Genomic DNA, 21,732 nt, shown 5'->3' with positions numbered 1-21,732 from the left:
AGCTATATAATAAAACATAATAAATTTATGCCTCGTTTACGTTTACGCACACTTCAGTAAAACTATAATGAAAAATACTTTAATTCAAGGGAGAGTCCCTGAGACCTATTTTAAAAAGTCCCAATTCAAGGATAAAAAATATTGTCATCAGGTGGAGCATTAATGAGGAGGAGGAGAAATTTTTCAATACAGTTGCTGGTTCTCCAATCATGAATTTGGACACCTATGCAAACAATATGCCCAAACTTCAAATCCAAGTGGAATAAGACAAATACTGAAGGCAAAACAAGAAAAAGACTAGAGGACAATAAAAGAGAGTATCTTGGGGCCACCAGGTGGCATAGTGGTTAAGTTCAGCACTCTGCTTTGGTGGCCTGCAGTTCAGTGGTTCGAATCCCAAGCATGGACCCACACCCCATTCATCAAGCCAGGCGGTGGCAGCATTCCACAGACAAAACAGAAGATTGGCACAGACGTTAGCTCAGCAACAATCTTCCTCAAGCAAAAAGAGGAAGATTGGCAACATACGTTACTCAGGGCCAATCTTCCTCACCAAAAAAAAAAAAAAAAGAGAGAGAGAGACCATCTTAATGAAAGAGTATGGAAGTTCAAATAATAAACAAAACTAATCACATATGAGACTAAATTGAAATGAACTTCTATTCATGAAAGAATAGCATAAAGGGAGTAAAAAGACACCCTGAAAATGGGAAAAGATATTTTCAAAATAGCTAAGTAGAAAATAAAAATTATCTGTAGACTAAAGAACTCCTTCAAATCAAAAAGGAAAAGGTAAAACCACCCAAAAGAAAAAACAAACAAGAGAAACAAACGTAAATTTCACAAAAAAAATCTCAAAGGTCCATGAACACACAAAAAGATAACCAAATAGTTTACCAACAGTAGGATGGTTAAGTTCTGGTGCGTCCAGAAATAAAGAACTATAACACAAGGGTCATTTATTTCATATAAACCTGAACTCTTCCACCTCAGAGCACACACAAAAACAGACTCCACATAAATTACAGACGTAAATGTAAAAACTAAAATGATAAAACATTTTAGAAGAAAACACAGGAAAAAAGTTTTTGCAAATTAAGTTTCAAAAATTTGTTAAAGCATTAACCGTAAAAAAAAAAAAAGTGGTACAATGAACTTCACCAATGTTAAAAAACTTGACTTCATAGAAACTAATAAGAAAATGAAAAGAACCTACATGCTGAGAAAAAATATATTTATAATTTATAATGACATATTCAGAATATATAAATCCCTGAAACTCAATAACAAGATATATCTATAGAAGATATAACAACGGTCAGTAAGGAAAAGACAAAGGCAGCAGGTTCCCAGTACCTCCCGGCCACACTCCCCGACCACCTCCCACCCTCGCTCCCCCTCGCCCCCCACAGAAAGCCCCCTGAGGCCCTGAGACAGGCGGAAGAGGAGGAACAGAGGCACTGTTAGTCAGCCCCTCCCTGTGCACATTAAACCCAGAGAGCTCTACCCTCTCTTCCAGCAGTGCAAGGGGTATGAAGGGTCCCTGAGCACCACAGGCACAGCCAAGAATGCACAGAAGGGCATTCACTGCCATCCAAACACTGCAGACCCTGAGTTTAGAATTTGCCTGAGGCAACCCCCAAGATGGCCAAGTAAGCTAATGGCAACATCAATGTTCACAGGGCCCTAGCACCACACCTCCTCGCACGGGACCCCAGCCCTAGGCGGGCTACTCTGATCCCCACGTCCCCAGAAGCCTGGGCCCCTATCCAGCAAACATCACAGAAACCACAAAGCTGACTCCAGTCTGAGCTACGCCACCTTCATCTATCCAGCCACAGCCCCACAGGGCAGACGCAGTGAGCCTTCCCTCTGACACCAGCAGCAAGGACGGAAATACTGTCAGTTCTGTTAGTTCTGCAGTCTTATCACCGACTGGAAGTCCCCGCTCTACTGGGGAAGAAGCCCAAAAGTCAGTTCTGAGAACCTGAATGATGTGACCAGAATAGGCACAGTGTCCACTGACCCCAGGAGGCCTGTGCAGAGAGCTGTTCCGTCCTCCAAAAACTGGGAATTTTAAACCCGAGGCAGTGGACTGGGCCGAAGCTGGGTACCTGAGGGTCACTGTAGATATTAAACCAATTTGCCGTTTCCTGTTTAACTTGAGGGGGTGACTCAGGGGTCTCGAAGATTTGTGAGTTCGTTTTGTAGAAGAAGGAGAATGCACTCAGCAGCCATGGAATTGCGGGAGTCAGATTGTCCAGGGGCTTTCCCACCTTCTCATTTTGGCCAATTCGAATAAAATCTGTCTCCATCTACAAACACCAATGTCTCAGTGTTTGGCTTGCTGTGCATCGGGCACGTGAACTTGAGATTAAGAGGTGTGGTACCACTTCTGGTTTCCTTTCAATCCTCTTCCTTGGCCTTGTTCTGCCCCAGAGGCTTTCTGTAAGGCCTAATGGGAAGAGTGGGGCCTACTTGATGAGAAACGCAGACCAGCTCAGATGCTTCAGTGGAGGACACAGCAGGCCCCACACCTCCAGCCCAAACTCGCTTCTGTAGCTCCACCTCAAAGAAATCAAACATTTGATCTTGCATGTATTCTGGCATGAATTATAACACACCAACTTGTGTATATGTGAGTGGTTCTCACGTTACTGTTACCATAGTAACAGATCCTGGCCACTGATGGTTCTTCATTCCTGGTCCCTCTCTCCCTACTCCTCTACATCCTTCCTGCTTCTCTGACTTAGCTTTCAGCTCGAAGTCAATCCTGCCCTCAGGCCTAGCGTAGCTCGCCCACCCCACCCACTTCCAGGCTGAACAGCACCAATAAAAACCCAGCAAACAGGAAGTGTTTTCCTTTCCAGTTCAAAATGAGCTCCTCTTCTTTCTGATTCTCACATGGACCAGAAACTGTAAGAAAAGTCTTTCTTTGCCCAATTGCTTACCTCTCCACACTTCCTCCCACCTGCCATTGGTCCTCCAGGCCCTTTCCAAACTTCCAAACCAACTACAGTGTGAAAGTATTTTGTACCCTGTGAACAAAGTATACATCATAGAGATTTCTCTTATGCGCACAATTAACTATCTAAGAGATTAACTCAATGCTAGTTTGAGGTATGAAGAAGAGAAAGGCCTTCCTTCTTCAGCAGTGAGCCTTTTTATCACGTATTAGTTTACAAAAAATAAAATGAAGAAAAAACTGTGCAATTTCATTTTGTTTCGAGAGCATATCAGTACTTGCTCCTAAAATGTTTTAACTAGCAATATCTTCAACTTTTTTGCCATTTTCAGACTTGGAAGAACAACTAGCTATTGTTATTGCTAATCCTTTAAGAACATAAAACTGGAAAACGTATGAGAAGCAATATTTAAAAATCATCCAAAAATGGCCAATAAGCACCTGAAAAGACTTTAAAACCATGAGCCATTAAAGAAATACCAATTAATATCACAATGAGGTACCACTATATACTCGCTAAGATGGCTAAAACATAAAAGTTGACAATATCAAGTGCTGCCAAAAATGTTGACCAACCAGAACTCTTATACATTGCTGATGGGAATGGACAGTGATACCACCACTTTAAATAACCATTTAGCAATATTTTACAACAATTCCACTGCTATGTATTTGCCCAAGAGAAATGCAAATATGTCTACTCAAGACTTGCTTACACACATACACGTGGCAATATTATTCATAAAAGCCACAAACTGGAAACAACTCAAAAGTTCACCAACAGGTACATATTTACACAAGTTTCAAAATATTCATATAATAAAATGTTACTCAGCAATAAAAAGGAACAAACTACTAACACATGCAATAACATGGCTGAATCTCAAAAACAGTTTCCTGAGCAGAAATGTCAAATGCAAAAAAAAAAAAAAAAGGAATTTTTATGATTCCGTTTATGTGAAGACCTAAAACAGCCAAAAGCGATCTACTGTGATAGAAATCCAATAAGTGGTTATCTGGAAAGGGAGGGTGGGGATACTAAATGGGAAAAGTGATGCAAGAAAATCTTCTGGAGTGTCAAAAATGTTCCATATGCCAAAATTCATCTAATTAAAACAGTTTCAATGGGTGTTTTCATTTTATATTTTCTAAATTACACTATGGTAACATCAACCTGGAAAAGTCAAGATAGCAGCTAGAGGGATGTGGAAGGAAGGGACAGTTCGGATGAGGCACAAAGAAAACTTCTGTAATAATAAGATGTTCTATTTCACATCTAAGGTGGTACAAAGGGCAGTAATCTTATTACGTATCTCTGAGGTATACATAAGTTCTCATACGCTATGTTTCTCACACACACAAAAATCTTTCAAAAATGATTCACACACACAGACCCCAAAAAGAAAAGAAACAGGGAGACTGCAACCTTAGCATGTACAATAGCTTCCCAACTCCCTGACATATGATTCAATGAATAAAAAGACAACTAACTTTGCCCTATTTGGGTTCTGGATTCCAGTGTCCCCTGGGCACCTGAAGCTTTGGGTTTCCAAGAGATGGTGGCCATGATAGCCTGATGGAGGCGGCATTTCCCTTACAACAGAAAAGCAGGTCAGTGTAAGTACACTGATGGGGACAAACACTCGAAATGTAAGAAAGCCAATGTGTTCAAAGAGACTCTGCTTGCGTGTTAAATTGGGTGTACTGTAATAATTCAACCTCTGCAATCAATTCACACAAGTGCTAAGGCACTCTCATCTTCAAGAATACTTTCAACTAGTGCTCCTCAAACTTTAAGTGCAGAAGAATCACTGATTCTTGTTAAGAAAGTAGTCCAACCATCAGAGTCTTGAAACAACAGGTCTGGGGTGAGGCACAGAATTCTACAGTTGTAGCAAGCACTAGAGGAAATGAAGATAGTCCACAAATCACACTGTAAGAATAAGCTCTGATCTACACCTGTTTGAACAAGGCTAAGGAAACAAGGAAAACGTACATTTTAAAATATTCAGTGGCTCGAAAGACCAAGACTATAAACAAAGCAGATAAACTGTATTAAAATAGTTAGTCAAGGAGGAAAAAAGAGAGAGAAAACTTAGAAAAATTACTTACACAAGTTTGCCAAAATAAACGCAAGAGGTCATTTCATAAATTCAACTTTCACATCATCTACTTACCCACACTGCATAGTGACATTCCAAAACTGGCTTTCAGAGGCCAGATTTGGTCTTTCATAAACAGGCATACCTCGAAGATATTGTGGGTCTGGATCCAGACCACTGCAACAAGCAAATACTGCAATAAAGCAAGTCACACGAACTTTTTGGTTTCCCAGTGAATATCAAAGTTATGTTTACAGTATACTGTAGTCTATTAAGTGTACAAGAGCATTATGTCTAAAAACACAATGTACATATCTTAATTAAAAAATATTTTATTGCTAAAAATGCTAACCATTATCTGAGCCTTCAATGAGTCATAATATTTTTGCTGGTTGAGGGTCTTGTAAAAAATACAGTATTTGAGGGCCAACCCAGTGGCATAGTGGTTAAGTACGCACACTCTGCTCTGCGGCCCAGGGTTCACGGGTTCGGATCCCAAGCACAGACCTGCACATCGCTCATCAAGCCATGCTGTGGCGGCATCCCACATACAAAACAGAGGAAGACTGGCACAGATGTTAGCTCAGCGACAATCTTCCTCAAGCAAAAAGAGAAGACTGGCAACAGATGTTAGTTCAGGGCCAATCTTCTGCACCAAAAAAAAAAAAAAAGAAAAAGAAAAAAACCCCTGCAATATTTGTGAGGTACAATAAGGCAGAGCACAGTAAAATGAGGTGTGCCTGTATAATACAAATCAATAATTATTATGAGCTATGTCCCCATACTCATCACTTATATTTGCAGGAAAAAGGCAGGCCACTGCTGCAAGTCAGTGCTCATGCTGTCAGGGACTCACTGCTCCAAGGAACTCAACGGTGAGGTCAGAAGCATTTAACTGTTAAGAGATGCAATCACCAACCAACCTGAAGCAGACTGAGCCCCAGCACAAGGGCGAGGCCTATGACCTTTGCCTCATTTTTAATGCTAAAATATCCGCTCTGGGAGGAGCTCAGGCCTTACTGCCTTAACCTGCAGTGTATGTGGAAGCATGTTTTCCAACTGAGCCTGCGCAAGCGAATACCCACCTCTCTGTTTTGAATATTCATTCCCATCCAAAATAAAAGGCCCCTGCTTCCCTTTGTTGGGGATGCCATGACTTTGGAAATGATTCTGCGTGGCCTCCTCTTTGCTGCAAACATGCCCTACTTTGTGTGACAACTGCTTCTGGTGGGGGTCTGATTCAACTCGCCAGGAAGGAACCCACTTTGGTTTCAGTAAAAATGGTAGTTCTGTGACATTAGAGAGTAAATGTGTGTGTAGTGTCAGGGGAAAGACTCTTGTAACCACTCTTACACTAAGCATATCAGGGCAGAAATGAACGATTGTGAAGTGGTCGCTGGGAAAAGAGAGAAAGGACTGCCCATGATAAAAAAGAAATGCAGGGCTGGCCCCGTGGCCGAGTGGTTAAGTTCGCGCGCTCCGCTGCAGGCGGCCCAGTGTTTCGTCAGTTCGAATCCTGGGCGCGGACATGGCACTGCTCATCAGACCACGCTGAGGCAGCGTCCCACATGCCACAACTAGAAGAACCCACAACGAAGAATACACAACTATGTACTGGGGGGCTTTGGGGAGAAAAAGGAAAAAATAAAATCTTAAAAAAAAGAAATGCAATGCCTGACTTTAGAGGCGCTAGGATGACAGAGAAATGGCTGACAAACCAGCTATTTCCACACCAGGATGCCTAGAGCGAAAATTTTCACAAGAGTCACCAGCACTCAAAGGAAAAAGTACATGCAAGCATCAGAATTTAAAATACTACATATCTTTTAGTTCTTTAGAAATAGAACCCTCTTTATAACATACGAGTTTGTACAACTAACACGTGTAAACACTTTAGAAATGCCTTAGGTACCAAAGTAAGGAACTGTCCTTTAAAATCAGCAATAAGACAATATCTACTATTACTGCTTCTAGTCAGTATTATTACTTCTTAGACGTCTCATCTAGCACAACAAGAAAAAAATGAAATTACAAGCATAAAAATTGGAAATAAATAAAATTCTCATGATTTACTCACAGTATGATCTTTTACAGAGAAAATCCAAAATCATCTCTGGAAAAGTGTTAAAATAGAAAAATTTAGCAAGGTGGCTTGAGATAAGAGCAACATACAAAAGCCAGTTGCATCTGTACACACCAGTAACCAATAACAAATATTTTAAAATGCTACATATAATTGTTATAAGAAATTAGCAACTATCTAGGACAAATGATGTGTTAGAATTCTACAGTTAAAATTAAAACTGAATAACAGAAATGAAGAAAGATCTAAATAAAGGAAAAAGTATACTCTGTTCACAAATAGGAAGACTCAATATTGTAGAGACCTTAATGATCCCAAATTGGTCTAAGATTCCATGGAATTAATAAAAAACTCCAACAAGAGTTTTTCAGAGAACTTGGTAAGATTATTCTAAAATTTCCAAGGAAGAATGAAGTGCCATGAAACCTTGGAAGAGGAGGAGCCCACTTACTTTTCCAGTAGTAGAGATCATTACGAAGCTACAGCAATGAAGACAGGATGCTATTCACAAAATGGATGATGGAACAAAACTGAGACAACAGGGGGAAAAAAGAACACTTTACATAAAGCTTCTGTATATGACAGAGATGGCACGTCAGTTCATTGGGGGAGAGCATTAACTTTTCAATAAGCTACGACTAACAACAATAAATCATATACATAATAAAAATTAAACTGGATCCCTATCTCACACCAAGTACAAAAAATAAGTAAAGATGGAATAAGGTTTAAGTGTTGCAAACATATCTTTAAACTTCTTAGTAGAAAACAGAGGTGAATATCTTTTAGATATAGAGGTAGAAAAACATTCCTAAAGTTAAAACAACTAAAATTAAAAATATATACCTTCAAGAACTCATATAGAGATGCAGTAAAAAGAAACCAAAGGGAGAATGAACGCAGGATTCAACATGATTACAATCTCAAATTAAAAGAGAGGGATGGGATAAGGGGACTATGATTAGATATAGATTACCTTCAAAGTTGCAGCTTTTGTTTTAAGTAGGGGGTTCATGTGTGTTTATTATTAAAAATTGATAAGACATTTCATAAATAAACATTTTCATGGACAGCTATTATGAACCAATGTTTATAATTCTATTATTATTATTATGCACTTTAGAACCAACTAAAAATGTATACTATTAAAACAAACCCCCAAAAGATCTGACCACCTATGGAGGCAGTAAATATAGAACTAGCATAGATGATCAAACTGAAAAGTTATCTGAGCATATAGGACAAAAAGGGAGAGAAAGAAATTATAAAATAAAATTTGAAGCAAGGAAAAGACATGAATGGTATCTAATATTCAAATAATGCAGTTATAGAAGGAAAAAAAAGAATACAGTAGAAGCAATAATTTTACTGAGAAGAACACTAACATTTTCAGATCAAAAGTCCTAGGCAGAACTGTTAAAAAGATAAACACACCACACACACACACACACACACACACACACACACACACACACAGTGAAATTTCTGGATTCCAAAACCAAAGGGGAAATGATACAAGCTTCCACAAAGAGCAAAGAGTAACATGAAACAGTATTATACTATACAGAAAAACATATAGTTAAAATAAAATAATTTTTAAAAACTAACTGCTAATGTGTAACACAATTAAGTAATATTTTTGACCTAAGGTATACCCTAAGAAATTTAAAATGTCATCATTTAGAGAACAGATGCGTGGTTACCAGAGGAGAAGGGGGTGGGAGGAGGGCCAAAAGGGGAAAGGGACATGCACATATGGTGATGGATAAAAACTGGACTGTTGGCAGGGAACACAATGTAGTCTATACAGAAACAGAAACAGAGTGATGTGTACCTGAAATTTACACTATGTTGTAAGCCAATATGACCTCAACAAAAGAATTGTTTTTTTAAGAAGTCATCATTCAGAATCACATTCAATATTATCCCAACAAAATCAGGAATGCTGTAAATAAAAATAAGCTAAAAAGTTTTATCTTACTGAGAGTAGAGGGAAGGAGGGAAAGCTAATTATCAATTTTTGACTCTACCAGAAAAATACGTTTAGATATATTTGTTTAAAATTAAAAGAGCAGAAATGAGAAAGCGATTTCCAAATCATTACAGGCTGTAAAAAAGAAAGGGTAAGGGAGGTGACACAAGGAAAATCTGATCAATCCATGAAAACTGAGCAGGCTGGTTCAGATTCTGGGCACAGACATGGCATCGCTCGTCAGGCCATGCTGAGGCGGTGTCCCACATGCCACAACTAGAAGGACCCATAACTAAAATATATAACTATGTACTGGGGGGATTTGGGGAGAAAAAGCAGGGGGGAAAACAAAGAAGACTGGCAACAGTTGTTAGCTCAGGTGCCAATCTTTAAAAAACAAAAAAACTGAGTAGGGAAAACAAGACTAATAAACAGAAACTCAGATGACAATAAAAAATTTTATCAATTATCACCATATATGTAAAGGATGAAATTCTACTAAAACACCAGCAAAGACACACAAATTTGGATTAGATCCATGAGAAATACAAAGAGAATTTGATGAAATTATATTAAAAGGAGAGATATCACATCCCTCAGAATTTAAGAGATAAAGGAAAAAAACATGAAATATTCAAATCACACTGTGTTCATTTAATATACAAATAAAGAACTCTATAACTTTTTATTTTAAGATTTTATTTTTATTTTTCCTTTTTCTCCCAAAGTCCCCCAGTACATAGTTGTGTATTTGTAGTTTTGGGTCTTTCTAGTTGTGACATGTGGGATGCCACCCCAGCAAGGCTCGACAAGCAATGCCATGTCCGCACCTAGGATTCAAACTGGCAAAACCCTGGGCTGCTGAAGCAGAGCTCTCGAACTCAACCACTAGGCCACGGGGCTGGCCCCAAACTCTACAACTTTCAAAGAATACCCATCCTTTTCATATGCTCCTTAAAACTTCATGTACATAAGAAAATCTTTTTCTGTGTGTGTGAGGAAGATTGGCCCTGAGCTAACATCTGTGCCGATCTTTCTCTATTTTGTATGTGGGACACTGCCACAGGCTGGCTTGATGAGCAGTGTGCAGGTCCATGCCCAGGATCCAAACCCACGAACGCTGGGCCACCAAAGCAGAGCGCACAAACTTACCACTACGCCCCCAGGGCTGGCCCCAAGAAAATCTGAATAAATTTCTAAAACTATTATAAATCATGTTCTCTAAACACAGTATATGGAAACTAAAAGTTAACAATTTTAAAAATGCAACATCTTGGAAAGTAAACCCAAAAAAAATCTTTTAAAGAGTGAAAAAATAAATTCAAATTCAAAACAAAACTGATGAAAATCCACAGCCCAAAATGTTTTTCATTAAACATGATTGGAAATTCACTAAACGTTGAATATAAGTATAAAAAGAATAATAACCATCCAAAAGAGTAGAAAGGTGGAATTACTAAAGAAAAATAAAAATAAATTAGAAGACAAAAGTTATAAATAAAACAAAGAGCTGAATTTTGCAAAGACCAATAAAATAGATCAACTTCTGGCAAACACCACTGAGAAGAGAACAAAACTAACAGGAATGAGAAAGAGATCTATCTGTATACCCACAGATTTAAGAGAAAACATCAGATCCATATACATATCTATATGGAGAGAAAGCTAAATGAAATAAAATCCACATCTAAAAAACAATTTTAAAATTGACACTGGAAGAGGTAGAAAACCTAAAAAAAAGATAAAATTTGGAAAGTTCATCTAAAATTTGCTCTAAATAAAAGTCAGCCTGATATAGTCATATTCATCAACCTTTCAAAGTAGCAAGTACTTAGATTGACAAAAAATGCTTAAATGTCCCCAATTTTGAATGGTTTAACCCAATCCTACGTTAAACAATTCCAAAAACATAGGAAAACACGAAAAGCTTTCTAATAATTTTATGAGTTAATTTTACCTTGTTACCCACTTACACAAAAGCAAACCGTGTAACCAATCTCATTTAAGAATATAGATATTAAATTCCAGATTAAAATTTAGTATATTGAATTTGGAGGCATCACGACTACATGAGATTTTACCAGAATGCAATCCATCATAATGGGGGGCTCGAGAGTCTCACAGCCCTGAGTTAAATCCCACCCTTCACACACACCAGCAGTGAAATGTTGCTTTAGCTCTTAGCTTCTCTAGTAGTTTCCTCAATCACAATATGAAGGGAAAAAATAGTGCTCACCTAATAAGGCAGTTAGGAAGATGAAACGAAAAACTGTCTAAAAAACTCTCAGCACAATTCCTTAACATCGTACATAGTCAATATCCCATAAACGTTATCTATTACAATTGTTGCTCTTATTACAATTCCTTAACATAGTACATAGTAAATATCCCATAAATGCTATCTATTACAATTGTTGTTCTTATTGACACATAAAACACCACATCAGTCGTTGCAACAACAAAAGAAGACATTTGATAAAGAGTCAACATCTAAATCTGATTTCAAAATATTTTTAAAACTTAGGACTATAGGGAAATTTCCATATCATAATGAAACAATACATACAGACACTAACATCAATCCTAGGAGTATTCTGCAATCTTAGCTAAAGCAATAAAACAGTAAATGAAAACATAAATCTGAATATTGACAAGGAAGAGGTCAGAATGATAATTATTCACAAATGATATGGACTGTATACACAGAAAAGTAAAGAAAACTCACAGAATATTTATCAGATCTGATGAGAATACATTAAGGCAGCTGGATACAGTGTTAGTATACAAATCAAAATGAGGTGAGAAAGGGAAGGAATAGGTGGGAATAAGCAGCTGGCTCCCCATCTCTCTGCCCAAACGAAGGCATATGCTGATAACAAGATAACCAACTATTTAGTACTAAGGAATATCAGTTGTATATAATGTTTACAGCAATTTACAAAATGTTAACTGTCCCTTGAAAGGCTCTACTTTATTTCTATAACTTTAGATGATAACCTCAATTAGAAAATACTCCATTATTTTAACTAAGAAATTTACTCTGAATCCAGTTTGTATTATTTTTCAAGTTTTGTTTTAAACTCTTAATTTGGTTAATCTGTGATTGGTTAATCCTGCCCACCTAACCCCTCCCTCCCCCCCCCGTAATTAACTGAAAATTGTTGATCCATAAAATTCCTTCTGCTGCCATCCCCTACTATTTTTTTTTAAACTCCCTGTCTGGAATAAATGTATGCTTAGCTCCACCGAACACGCAGATCTAAAAAAGTTGCTAATGTCTAATCATACTAACTTTAAGAGTTTAAAAGAAGATTCAGAGGCATTTAATGACTTGTCCAAGGTCACAGAAAGGTGATACAGATCCAACCATCTTTTCACTACACTGCCTAAATTCCAACAGCTGTCCACAGTCTTGAGCTTTCACTGTTTCTCAATAATCTTAAATCTGAGATTCAGTTAGGGAACTAAAATAACTACTGCACTTCTCATTCTTCTTAGAAAACATTCACACACTGCTTCACTCATCAAATATTTACTGAAACGTACTATGTGCAAGGAACCAGGGTGAAAAAAAACAGGCAAAATACCTGCCCTTAGGAACTTTATATTTTATTCAACTCAGAAAGATACATTTAATGTAAATGGTATCCAGCTCACTTCACTCTACAAATTAATTTGGTCCCTGGGACGAAGCCATCTATTGCTGCCCTAAAGAATCCTCTTCGGGACCTGAATCTAGGTATCAAATTTCTGAGATCTAAAGATCCTGCACTCAGGTAAATATCAAGCTCAAAGGCTGAAGACATGTTCAAGACCAAAATTCTGACAGGATTTAACTGCAGCTAATCTCCCCCCAACTCCACCTCACTTGTATCCTTTAAACCTCAGAAAAGCAGCTCTCTGCAGTTTTATTACATGTCACAACGCCCGGCCACGGCCAAACTTCAGCCATCACGCAAAGAACACATCAGAGGAAAAGACAGCCCCTCTCCTTACAAATATACTGTGACAAGCTACCTTGCAGGTGAAAAGGGATCTATGAAAGTTCTGTGGCACGCTTTTTTTAAATAAAGGATTATTATATTATTTTATGAAAGAGTCATCCTTCTGGAAGGAAAAAAAAAGAATCTTGAAAATATAGGGAAGCGTTCCAATCCCCGGAACACAGCTATTCACATAAAACTAATGTTGTACACATACATACACACACACAATTATTTTGAGGAGAGCAGAAAATAGGCTCAATTTTGGTTATGCAATATGCACTAGTTACCTCATTTGACTGACAATTCATAAAGTTTCTAAGTGAAAACAGAGAGTTTCACTTTTGTTTCTTCTAAAGTTTGAAGTTTACTTTCTAGTTACTAGCTTAAGTCCACTTCCTAGTTACTAGCTTGGTGGATTTAAATCTACCAATTTATTTGAAGTAGATGGCTTAAAGTATTTATACCCATACAAATATTTTTTAAATAGTTCCAATATGAGTAAAAATATAATACTATGTTAATATGGAAAGCAAACAAATATATTGTTTCTTTTTAAAAAACACATAAATACCTTGATGGAAGTATAAAAATACACGCATTATAGTGCCCCAAAAATATTTCCCCCCTCGGGCTGGCCCCATGGGGTAGTGGTTAAGTTCCGGCTCCACTTCCTTCTGTGGCCAGGCGTTTGCAGGTTCCTATGTGGTCGGCGACCTAGCACCGGTGGTCAGGCACACTGTGGTGGCATCTCACATGACAGAGAAAGACTGGCACAGATGTTAGCTCAGCGACAATCTTCCTCAAGCAAAAGAAGGAAGACTGGCAACAGATGTTAGCTCGGGGCCAATCTTCCTCACCAAAAAAATTTCCCCAATACCAGTGAGACGATCTGACACACACACTGAAAACAGCAGCACAATGGTAATACTTTGGATTAACAACTACTGCCTTTGTGTAAGGAGGAGGTCATTAAACTAGGAAATTAAACTTGATGGCCAAGACCACTTTCAGTAATTTGATTCTCGATCCTACAATTTTATGCCTAAACTTCTGAAGCAGGCAGATCTGCATTATCTGATTCTATGTTAAAGAAGTACTCTAGTCAAAACCAATTTCAAAAACTCACAAACTTCTTTCCACTGTTCACATTTAAGAGATGTGAAAAATTTAGCTACTTTTCCCACTTTGAAACAAATTGGCTGTGTTGAATAAATACTCAACACTGAAGAGAACTATAAACAAAAATGATACCAAATCTATTAAATATTGCTTAGTACATATGACCACGAGATCCTGCTTTAAGTACTAACACTTTATCACATACTCAACATCAAAAACTAAAGTTTAAGGTATTCAAAGTAGAATAGAGGGGATTAGCAGATAAACTGTTCTAACTCCCAATATTAAATCCAAAATTATTTCCCTGTAAATAAACTGCAGCCTGCAATAATCTTCTAAATTTAACCAGTAACAGTTAACTAACACACAAGAGCTCCAAAATCAACTTTCCCAAAGTGCCTAAAATAACAATGCACTATCCTTGCTTTCCAAAATTCTTGAGCATCTTCAATTACCTCAAGTACTACCATAAAATTCTAAAAATAATCTCAAAGTAGAAAGTTAGCAGGCTGTGAGTATATACACAGTCCATTTTAGGACAGCAGACCCTATTCGAAAACCAAGCACAGGTAGGAGATAACTATGCCAAAACTACAACAGGGTGGGGCGTTCGTTACTCACCCTGATAAACCAACACAGCTTCGGGAGCTGCTCACAATAAACTCCAGTTACCCCCGTAACCCCAACACGACTAAAGCAATGTTATCCTTTTGCCCAAAATGCTTTTCACCCAAAAGACAAATAAGTCATAGCCAACTACTCTTCAGGATATGGTGCAAGCCATGATAGTGCACTTCACATCCTGAAAGCAAAATCCAGAACAAAATGAGCATTTCTCATTACTCACTATAAAAGATTTGAAGCTTCAAAAACAGATTTTTTTTTTTTAACTTAGGTGAGTGACCATTTGAATGAGTGGCTGAGTCAAGAGCAAAGGGTAAACGATGGAACAAGGTCAAACTCAGGGGACAAAAGATTCCTGGAGTAAACATGGCCAGAAAGGTTTCCCTTCTTAAGGACAGTTTCTATACTCAAGGGGGGGAAAACGGGAAAAAGAAACAGAAAGAGGAAAAGGAACCAACCGAACCCTCTACTTCCACAGAGAGTCACCTGGTAAACGGACCTGCCCCGCCAGGCAGGCAATTCGGTCCTGCTGGAGACCCTTTTGCAAAGAGCAGGCCCAGAAGGCTCCCACCTTCAAAACACAAACCGTGCTCATCAGGGATGACCAGTGGCTATTCTATTTTTTTAAAAAGGAAGGAGGAGGAGAAAGTTTAATTAAGCAGCCAGATAGAGGAGTGTAGGAATGTAAGGGTCGCTCCCAATAAAGACCCGGCACCGTCTGCTCCAGGAAAACAATCGGCCAGAAGGGAGCGGATGGAAGCCCGCTAAGTGCACCCCGCTTCCCACACGCAGCCCGCCCTGGGAACGACGCCCCAAAGGCGGCGGGGCGGAGGGCGCGGGGAGGAGGCCCTGGCGGCGGGGCCGCGGCCGGGGCCGGGGCCGGGGCGGGGGCCGCCTCACCTTCTGCGCCGCGCTCTGCTGCAGCACGTTCTGCTCCACGGTCAAGGCCCCCGCGGCGCCGGCGGCCGGCTTCTCGCGCCTCCGCCGGCCCTGGCTGCCGCGCTCCGCCGAGCTCCAATGCGCGGCGCGGACGGCCGGGCAGGACAGCGCCCCCGCCAGCCAGGCGCGAAGACGATGGCGGCCGGCGTGCGCGGGCACCGCGGGCGGGCGGCGAGGCGCCGACAGCGAGGGCCACGGCGGCGGCCCCACGACTCCGCGCGGCCCGCCTCAGAGCGGCTCGCTGGCCGCGGCCCGGGCCAGGAGCGGACGGACGGCGGGCGCCGGCGGGGAGCGAGCAGGGCGGGCCGCGTCAGGCACGCGCTCCTTCACCGGCGGCTCGCCGGCCACTGCGGGGCAGGGAGAGTGGACGCAGGGAGCGGCCGGCCGGAACGTCGCTGTCCTCCTGCCGCCGCGACTCCTCCTCCCTCCCAACCGCCGGCTCCGCCCCCGCCGAGCCCCGCCCCGCCCCGCCCCGCCCCGCCGAGCCCCGCCGAGCCCCGCCCCGCCCCGCCCCGCCCCGCCGAGCCCCGCCGAGCCCCGCCCCGCCCCGCCCCACCCCGCCGAGCCCCGCCCCGCCGAGCCCCGCCCCGCCCCGCCCCGCCGAGCCCCGCCGAGCCCGCCCGCCGGCCGCCCTAACCCTACAGTGTGACCCGCGGGGCGGGGAGGCGGGGCGGGGCCGCCTCGGAGCCCACCCTGCGGCAGGTTGCGCGACGCCTGCGCTTGACTCCGCGAAGCTCCAACCCGAGGCTGGAGGGCAGCTTCTTCCCCGTGCCCAGGACTTGTGGGATCGCTGGCTTTCGGAACTCCTCCGCGTCAAAAGGTTTCCCTTCAGGCCCAGTAAGGTCCCCAGACCGCGCTGGGTCCGGAACGCCGGCTCCTCTCTGAGTCCTCTCCCCTCGCTTTTCTAGGAATTTCACAAGCCATCAACTTGCCTGACAGGAAAAGTCAAGTGCGATTTATGCAAAGGGCTGTCCGAAGTTCTTATGCTGAAACGTACTTTTTTCCTTAACTAATTATTACATAAATGAATATTGACATTCTCCGTCTACTTCATTCATTCAAACATGTGCCAGTCACTGCTGGGCTCTGGGGAAATAAATCTTATTTCCCGGAGATTTGATACAAGTGAAATATGGTCTATACAACAGGCAGCATTACAAAGTTTCACTGCCTCGATGGTACAGAATTCTAATTCCCAGTTGCCAATTATCAGTTAACCACCCCGCATGGAATATTTGACTCTATATGGAATTATAGAGAAAACCTAACCCTAAGAAACCAATCTCTGGCCTCAAAAATACCTCGAGTTTCACAGCTAGTCCGGGGATAGGAGGTGAGGGTGCGGCTGTGGGAGGGGCGGAATAATCAGTGCACATTGTTACAAATACAATATCACATATGCTAATCCAGGTATATTTTTTAATCTGATGACAAGAAAAGCAAGCTAAGAAAATGATCATTGAAATATTGTCTGGCTTTATTTAATCTTCATGGATCATTGTAAGTCAAGGCTTTGTAACAAATCTGTGCGCTTTACGGCCGTCTTGGCTGTGTACCCTAGATATCTTCAACCACCTTTTAAGACCTTTTTCATTTGATTTTAACAAATTGCAAATTTTATTTTATCGATACCTTATGCCTTTGCTAGAAGAATTTGTAAAGTTGTGAAATGGTTGGAAACCCAGAATTTTAGGAATAATGCAACACTCGTGATAGAATGCACAAATTTTTATGAGAGCACTGAGACCCAAAGAGGGCGACTTGTCAAAGGGAGCATACCAGAGTCCACTTTTTCTCATTTATAGCCCAAAGTTCTTTCCAACATATCGCTTCACGTTTCTCTGTATTTTAGGTTTAAAAAAAAGATCTATCCAGTTCATGACATTTGAATTTAAGAAAGTTAAATGTAATGTAAAAATCTAGTAGTGTGGTTTAAAAAAATATTGCCAGATGCTAAAGTTTAGTTTCAAGAATTTGGCAATAAATGTTCCTCTGAGTTAAATTTTTTAGTTCCATGAAAAAAACTACTTATCAACGCTCACTACATAATCATCAAATAAAGCTCTTTATCGTGTAGTCATACTTGCCCACATTGATATACCTTCCCAGCTTGCTTCTAATGATTTTCTACTTATTTTTATTTTTTAATATTAACTGTTCTTTTGTAAAACTTCGAGGAGAAAACTTCAGGTTTCCTTGTAGACAATATGTTTTAGAACGTGTACAATTGGAATGAATTGAGGATGGGAATTTAAGATAAAATTGTACATAAGACCCATTGCCAGATATCCTAATTGCCAGACAACAATGTCAGTTTTGCTGCTCATGAGTCAGCCTTAATATGTATGGCTGTTGGAATCACTTATTCTCAGGACATTACTTAATAATTCCTAAACTGTTGCATTATTCTAGGTTGTTGACACTCAAGTAAACAGGTAAAGTGGTAGATCTCATATAAAATTAAAAATATAGTTCTTAACACCAAGTCTATTTTTCTATTTTGGATCAAAGTGATGTTTCTAAGAATATTCAGTGTGTGCCTTGTATGTGAACCAAGGAAACTGGTATTCTTCTATCTTGGCTATTCGTTTCTTTTTATTTAGAAAGTTTTGAAAGATCCATTTCTGGACACCAAAAGTCTAACATGTTGCTAAAGCACATTTGTGAGACATAAATAAGAGAGAAACATTCAATTCATAGTGTAGATTGGAACAATTTCCATGACAAAAGAGTGGTTTTTAAATCTACTTTGAGGAGGACCAGAATTATTTTCCTTCTTTATGTATATTGACATTCTGGGATAATTTTATTTCCACCAATAAGGGAACCATAAGCAATCATTCAAAGAGGAAGTTGCTGTGATGTCACCATTGTGATAGAGATGTCATTCAGTGACAAGGTGTTCATAGATTAGAACCTGTGAGAGAACTATCTGCCTAATACATGCACAGTACAATGCATATTGAATTAAATGGGCAGCCATGAAGGAGAGAAAACAAGTTTATTTATGCTTTTACAGTGCATGTCTAACTCTAGCTTTTCATTCCAACTGGAACAGCTTTGTGGTCCTGGCAGCCATATTGTTTTATATGATAAAGGATATCATTATTAGCATCTCCAGTCATCAGTGGTGCCTCACACACTGAGTCTCCAGATGTCGCTTCTTCGGTCAGTTGATTAGCTTACTAGCGCAGGCTAGGTGGTGTTGACAACAGAAATGTAATCTCTCACGGGTCTGGAGGCTGGAAGTCAAAGACCAAGGTACCAGCAGGGTTGTTTTCTCCCGTGTCCTCTCTCCTAGGCTTGCAGATGCCACCCTCTTGCTGCCCCTTCATAGATGTTTGACTGTCTGTACACACTGGCCTGGGGTCTCTTCTTCTTACGAGGACACCAGGCAGATTGCATTAGTGCCCACTCTAACAGCTTCATTTTAACTTACCTTTTTAAAGACCTTCTCTCCAAATACGGTTCTATCCTGAGGTTCTAGGCATTGAGATTTCAACATATGAATTTTGAGGGGAAACAATTCAGCCCACGACAGTGATGTTCAGTCTGCTTTACTTAATCCTCCACTTCATACCTAAATGCCGTCAACTGTCTTTTTTCCTGCCCTGTCCCATAACCTCTTAGGTTCGTAAGAGATGCATTAATGTGTTAAAGGATAGTATCTCCACATTTTCTGCTAATATTGACACTTTCAATTGGAATAGTTTGGGGGAAAGATTTCTGTGAATCGAAAAAGGAATCTAGTCTAATGTGAACTATTTCTTTATAAGGATTTCTTTGAAAGCAAGGGCTACATAGAGAAAAAGCTACACTTTGTCAAGCAAGAGCGCAAAAGAAGAGATTTCTTGGATCGTTTGCTCCCCTCACCTTGAACGTGCCCAAAGGCATACTCTGACACTGAAAATGGTTTAAAGTCCCCAGACCCTTCCTCATTTCTTACCTTTCTTCCCCTTCTATAGTGGTAAGCACATGTTTCCCTGAAATTACCCTAAGACATACATGGACAGAGAAACTCACACATCAGAAACTGACTATCCCTGCCATGTCCCATGCTCTCAGATCAGCTGGCTTCAGAATGGATTTGGCCAATGAGAGGCATACGTTGGGGATTGGGGGATTAGACAAAGGGAGATGCCAGGCTATTTGCTTTCTCCTTCTCCTCCTCCCCTTGGGTGGCATCTCCTTGGGCTATACAGATGGTCCATGACTTACAATGGTTTGATTTACCATCTTTTAGAAGAAGATTTCATTTTACTTTTTCCTTTTTCTCCCCAAAGGCCCCCAGTACATGGTTGTATATTCTTAGTTGCAGGTCCCTCTAATGTGGGATGTCGCCTCAGCGTGGCCTGATGAGCGGTGCCATATCCGTGCCCCGGATTCGAACCGGCGAAACCCTGGGCCGCTGCAGCAGAGCACGCAAACTTAACCACTCGGCCACAGGGCACATCCCTGATTTACCATTTTTTGACTTCATGATCATGTGAAAGTGATATGCATTCAGTAGAAATCGTACTTCAAATTTTGAATTTTGATCTTTTCCCAAGCTAGCGATTTGCCGTATGATACTCTCTCATGATGCTGGGCAGTGGCAGCGAGCCACAGCTCCCAGGCAGCCCCGCGATCACGAGAGTGAACAACCAATCCACTTGCAACCATCCTGCACCCAGACAACCGTTCTATTTTTCACTTTCAGTACAATATTCAATAAATTACATGAGATATTCAACACTTCATTATAAAATAGGCTTTGTGTTAGATGGCTTTGCCCAACCATAGGCTAATGTAAGTGTGCTGAGCATGTTTAAGCTAGGCTAAGCTAAACTATGATGTTCAGTAGGTTAGGTGTATTAAGTGCATTTTCGACTTATGATACTTTGAACTTAACGATGGGTTTATTGGGATGTAATCCCATTGTGAATCGAGGATCCATATGTATCTCTTTGGTGGTTCCAGCTCTCACCAGACTGGCCTATGCTGGTTCAGGGTCCTCTCAGTGAGGTAGTTCCCTGAGCTCTGGAAATCTTGCCTTCTTCCATCACCCCTCCAAATTAAGAGTCATAACAATTTCTTGCTATTGCTAAACCCTAGTTTAACTCACTGCCCCTTTTGACGTCTTCCATTACCTGTAAAACCAATTCTTCGGTATCCTTTGATTTAAATATTTACAGAGCATTCTATTTTTCTGACATGAGCATTATTGACTTATGCTCTCTGGGTCAGTTCTGTCATCTATAAAACGAGAATAATAATATAGGGTTATTTTGAAGATTAAATGATTAAGTACATGTAAGATATTTAGAACTCTGTAAGGCACAAAGTAAGTATGTAATAAATGTGAGCAAGTTCATGCTATTATTATTATTAGGGCTTCCTTTTGACCTATAAATTGAGAAATTAAAACCATTAAATGACCATGAAGAAGAATTAGGTTGGACTGAATATTCTGAGTCCAGGAAAACCAGGCAAGAAGCTGAGTTAAGTGAGGTCAGTTTACAAAATCTGCCAGTCTAAGAAGGGGCTGTCCCACTGACATTTCTGTGATAGTTTCATATATCAAATCATGTACAAAAGAACTTGTTTAGTTATTCCTAGGCTTTATTGCTAGCTTCAGACCCTTGGTGATTATTGGTGTTCTCTCTTGGATAGTAGAAAAGATGCAAAGTTCAGAAGTAAATGTCTTTACATTTAAAAAATACATACTAGAGATATGGCAAGCCTGAAATTGATTTTTTGATAAATGAAGCTATTAGCAAGTAGAAACAAACCAAAAATGCACATATTAGGCAGAAATGCTATTCATTCTGGATTCTGCATAGAATCCAAATCTTTATACTGAATGGTTGCTTAGTAAGTGTAATTAAAATTAATTTATAAACAAAAATAAAAGCAAATTTTGAAAACCTCCTTTCCTACTTTCTAGGCTTTCAGAAAATGTT

General features: G+C 40.3%; 1 protein-coding gene across 1 annotated transcript in view; it reads right to left on the bottom strand.

Annotated features, from left to right (window-relative positions):
* The window catches only part of LOC138916957 (uncharacterized), a 66,264-nt gene extending 45,812 nt beyond the window's left edge, over positions 1-20,452 (bottom strand). Inside the window, exons 1-4 of the mRNA XM_070230545.1 lie at positions 20,310-20,452; positions 17,092-17,135; positions 16,503-16,694; positions 15,752-16,017 (exon numbers count right to left, since the gene is read on the bottom strand). Of these exons, the coding sequence (XP_070086646.1) occupies positions 15,752-16,017; positions 16,503-16,694; positions 17,092-17,135; positions 20,310-20,452 (645 nt within the window). The remainder of the gene's footprint in view (positions 1-15,751; positions 16,018-16,502; positions 16,695-17,091; positions 17,136-20,309) is intronic.
* Positions 20,453-21,732: the final 1,280 nt, after the last annotated feature.

The sequence above is a fragment of the Equus caballus genome, chromosome 12 (assembly GCF_041296265.1).
Source record: "Equus caballus isolate H_3958 breed thoroughbred chromosome 12, TB-T2T, whole genome shotgun sequence".
Taxonomy (NCBI): Eukaryota; Metazoa; Chordata; class Mammalia; order Perissodactyla; family Equidae; genus Equus; species Equus caballus.
This window is presented reverse-complemented; position numbering and strand designations above follow the sequence as displayed.